At 36.2% G+C, this 5,136-nt stretch overlaps 1 protein-coding gene across 1 annotated transcript; it reads right to left on the bottom strand.

Moving 5' to 3' along the window:
• Positions 1 to 3,899: 3,899 nt before the first annotated feature.
• On the bottom strand, positions 3,900 to 4,865 carry LOC146884372 (uncharacterized). The gene is made up of 3 exons (XM_085665955.1): positions 4,581 to 4,865; positions 4,390 to 4,511; positions 3,900 to 4,233 (listed from the first exon to the last, which is right to left on the bottom strand). The coding sequence occupies exons 1-3, from the start codon at positions 4,863 to 4,865 to the stop codon at positions 3,900 to 3,902; spliced, it is 741 nt and encodes a 246-aa protein (XP_085522081.1).
• Positions 4,866 to 5,136: the final 271 nt, after the last annotated feature.

Here is a 5,136-nt window from a genome sequence, read left to right as displayed (position 1 = left end):
GCCCCCAAAGAAAGCTTATAACATAACAAAATCCAGCCCAGATGGCTAAGCAGCAGAGTCACCATTCCCTTGTTGACCACGAGGACCTCGCCCATCTGCTCCCATCAATTTAATCGATGATCATCGCAAGAAGAAGAACCACATACAAGATAACCAGACAATACAGGGTAAGCTAGAGTAAAACAGTTCATCAAGTAGCCACACATCAATGCACAATCCAACATTTGATATATATCGCCCAAACATGTTCTGACTTCACAAACAATACACTAGACACTGACTCCACTCACCCGGATACGTATAGTCTGGTCGGATTTAGCGGATGCTTGCACTTGTGGTGGATACCTCTGCTCACCCCCGAGCTATATGTTACAAGTGTTACAATGAATCCATTTCCCTCACCACAGGAGACAGTCCGCTCTAAATGAGACTAACTAACTCCTTAGAGTGTCAGGATGCAACCTTACCTTGAATCCTTACTAGACTATACAGATGGGGCACCACCATGAACACCCACTAAAAGGGGTCATGGAATTACGTCCCGGTCACTGAAGCGCGACCCCGGAAGTCTCACCTAGAGACTCCAAGGAATTACACACTAACACGGACTGAAAATCATACATCACAATGAGAGAACATTAATCATGATTACAATTTCGTACCAACCCCTGAAAATGAATCCTCATTAGTATCACATGTTAAATCCATACCACTGGTCATTACTACCCCATGAGTCTAGGGCTCGTCTCAAATCAATATCATGCCTCTTCAATTACAACCCACTTATCCATTTCACATGCCAAGGTCCCTCAATCACATTTATACAATTTATAACACAGATCATACCATGCCTTTCAATTCACAAACTTCATACCTCATACAAAACACATCATAACCAACAATCAAATTACCAATTTAAGAGAGTCATCCAACCTGCAGCGTATCTCGCTCAAGGCAAGAGCCCTCGCTCAGGCGAGAGGGGTATTCTCGCTTAGGCGATAGACCCTCGCTTAGACGAGATCGCGACAAATGCTGGGATTCCCTTACAGGCTCGCTTAGGCGAGTCCTGGCTCGCCTGGGCGAGACAACCTCTCACCCAACAGTGGCGTCCCTCGCCTGGGCTAGACCACAACAACGTTCTAGGCCTTCACTCCTCCTCGCTTAGGCGAGTGGCTCTCGCCTGAGCGAGACTGGCCTCGCTCAAAACCAGAGTCCTCCGCCTGGGCGAGTTACTCTAGCCTAGGCGAGATTGACAAATCTCAGCACTACCTTTCCTGCAACAGTCACATATCCACCCAAGCAACAGTCCAAGATCGTTGGCACATTCATCACAAACATACAGTTCATGCAATACCCAACAAACATCAAAACCAACCAGAAAATCGTTCAAGACTTGAAAACTCTAACTTCCCTGTACCTGGAAAGGTTTAGCTAAGACCCCAACGACACAACCACGAGCGCAACAGCTCTAAGGATGAACTATGGGCTGAAATAGGGGTGGGACAGAACCAGATAAATGACGTTAACAGAGGCTTTTAACCGAAATCATGAAAAGATGGTAAAAAAGGAAACTAGTACGACTAGAAGAGATACTTACATGGAGCACAAGTTCTCTTAGCTCAACGTGATAGTGGAAGCAAAACCCTAGCGGAGGGGGTTGACGGCTGTAGTTTAGGTTCTCTAAAATGAAAGGAAAATGTGACTTAGGGCAACTAAGAAGGGTTTTATCTACTGGGACAGCCCTTAGGCCCACTTACAAGGGCAACCCTTTAGTTTAGGGCAGGAAGATAAGGAATAATATTAACGGGCCTTACAAGGATTAAATTGAATCATTTTTAAGAAAATGATGACCAAATTGAGACAAAATAAACTTGAGGACCAAACTAATCTCACTTGACAAATAAAAGGACCAAAAGAGTAATTTAACCTAAAATAAAATGAAAACTCTTTTCAAATTCATAAAAGTAAACATCTCATCATGACCAACATAGTAATTGAAGAACATTTCATCTTGAGTACTAACTACTCATTTAAATTTCCAAGGTTATACCTTCAACTACAAAAATCAAATATTTATTTATCATAAGTCTTATTTTGATGTTAAATCATATAATTATATAAATAAATAAATAGGATTAGTACATAACTAAAAATAAATAAAGAGGACCAATACGTGACTAGAGATCAATATAAATAAATAAAAGAGGGTAAATATAAATTGAATAAATAGGACCAATGCATAACTAGAGATGAATATAAATAAATAAATAAGGACGAGAACTAAATATAAGTTAGAATGAGATTAGGGCACCTCACTTACTAAATATAAAAATAAAAATAATTATGAAGAGATAAAAAATAATAATAAAAGTAAAAAGGTAAAATGATAATGTCTCCTCCCCTTATCTCATTTATTGTGGAAGATATACCAAAATTATATTGAGACTATGATGATATATTTTCTATTTTCTTCGCTGCACTCACACCACCTATTTCTTGTACTAGATTAACTTGATGAATAATTTCAAAGTACTAAACTCTCTTTGTTTTTGGTTTTTACCTCCCCCTGCATTCCATAACCCTTCACCTATTTATACTACTCAAGTAATGATTAGTGTTAATTTTATTTTAACCAAATTCTTTTAACACTAGGCCAATTACATTGCTAACTAAACATTCGTTCCTAATATTTTATTTTCAGATGGAGGAGCATTTATTTCTATTCCTTCAATGTTTACATGCTTTTATTACGTGCGTGTATATATATATATATATATATATATATATATATATATATATATATATATATATATATATATATATATATATATATATATATATATATATATATATATATATATATATATATATATATATATATATACTAATTAGATTTTGTTTTTTTTCCTTTCACTTATAGATAACCTTTGAAATTGTAACCTTGTTTATAACTCAATCTTTCACCGCACATTTGTTTTGTTTACGTTTCTTCTATTATTATAATAAAAATATTTTTTTCTCATTAACATATATAAATTCTAAAATATGTAATATATTTTTTATAAAATATTCAATTATTTGATATTTTGGATATTTATAATCTTTAAATTCATATGTTTATAACTTATTATAATAGATACATTATTATTTTTAATAATATTATATATATATATATATATATATATATATATATATATATATATATATATATTATAGATACATATTAAAATGCTTATAAATAAAGTAATACATTATTTATTAATAGTATAATTTATGGATGTAACAAGCAGACCACATATCATCTCGTCTAGAAAACATCTTGGCCATGGAAGCCTAGAAAGTCGCCTCAAAATTAGCAAAAAAAAGCATGGGAACGACGAGGCTAGCGTACAACTTTATGACTAGGGGAATCAACTGCCCTATTGGTGCAATGTTTTTAGACGAACTTCTTATCCAGGGGAGGAGAAAGAGAGAGCAACACAGGAGTGTCAAAAAAAGACCCTTGTCCCTGCAAAGTGTCGTGATTATGGTAAGAAAGCCCAATTATAAATTGGGAGCATTAATAGTATAGGTTATGCCCAACGTGATATGTGCTCCAACATCCATGTCCAACTCAGTGACTATCCCATAAATGAGATAAACCCTCTCCATATTCAAATAAGAAGTGTGCTTGTTAGGTCGGAGGTTGGTGTAAGAAAAGGCAATCCACACTTAGGCCAATGACGTGAAATGTTTCCTAAATAACCGAATTGGCATACCATTGACACTCAACACAAAATTGTGGCTAGGAAGACATAACTCATCATAACCTTTGTGGCCAATCACTGGGCGACAAGATCGAAATAGCAACAATGAAACAAAAACTAAGAAATAGAAATAAACATTGGGTTGCCTCCTAGTTAGCGCTTCTTTAAAGTCACTAGCTTGACTAGTAACAGTTTATTAAAGATAGTGGTGAGGCATTCAACCTTATCCCCCAAATAATGTTTCAACCCTTGAGCATTCACCACCCAACTTCTAAGTAGATCTTCAGATGAAGGATCCATCAACTCAACAGCACCATAAGGCTTAATAGCCTTGATAGTGAAAGGTCTAGACCACTTGGATTTTAACTTGCCAGGAAATAGTTTGAATCTTGAATTGAAAAGCAAAACTTGTTGGCCAGGTTGAAAATCCTTTTTCAAAAGCTTTTTATCATGATAAAGGTTGACTTTCTCCTTATATCTCTTTGAACTTTAATAAGCAGTCAATCTCATCTCTTCAAGTTCTTGCAACTGTAGTTTCCTCTTCTTAGCAGACAACAAGGGATCAAGGTTCAGAAATTTGAAGGCTCAATAGGCCTTATGTTCCATTTCCACTAGCAGATGACATGATTTGCCATAGACTAACTGGAATGGGGATAACCCCATTGGAGTCTTCATGGAAATCCTATAAGCCCACAAAGCATCATCTAGTTTCACAGGCCAATCTTTCCTAGATGATGTCATAGTCTTCTCAAGAATCTTCTTTATCTTCCAATTTGACAATTCAACTTAGCCATTGGTTTGAGGATGATAAGGAGAGGTTATTTTGTGCCTCACCTCATAATGTTTCAAGACCTTGGTTAACTGAGCATTACAAAAGTGGGACTCTACATCATTGATGAGGACCCTAGGAACTCCAAATCGTGAGAAAATCAGACATTTCAAGAACTTAATGACTGTCTTGGTATCATTTTTCTGACAAGTAGGTTCCTTCACCCATTTGCTGACATAATCCACCGTAACCAAAATGTACTCATTACTGTATGAAGAAGGTAGGGGACCAACAAAGTCAATTCCCCAACAATCAAACACCTCAACCTCAAAAATGGCTTGTAGTGACATCTTATTTCTTTTTGAAATTCTTCCAACCCTCTGGCACTTATCACAACTCTTAGCATAAGCATGAACATCTTTGAACAAATTAGGCTAGTAAAAACTAGATTGGAGCACCTTGGCAACTGTCCTTTCTCCATTAAAGTGTCCACGATATGGCGAATTGTGACAATGCCATAGGATACCTACAACTTCCTTTGTAATAACACATCAGTTTGTGTTTATACATCTTTTTAAGACTACATCTAGGTTCATCAGACATAGATAAAAGGATCTTCCG

This window comes from Vigna unguiculata, chromosome 8 (assembly GCF_037176805.1).
Source record: "Vigna unguiculata cultivar grain cowpea cultivar isolate G323 ecotype 2 chromosome 8, ASM3717680v1, whole genome shotgun sequence".
Lineage (NCBI taxonomy): Eukaryota > Viridiplantae > Streptophyta > Magnoliopsida > Fabales > Fabaceae > Vigna > Vigna unguiculata.
This window is presented reverse-complemented; position numbering and strand designations above follow the sequence as displayed.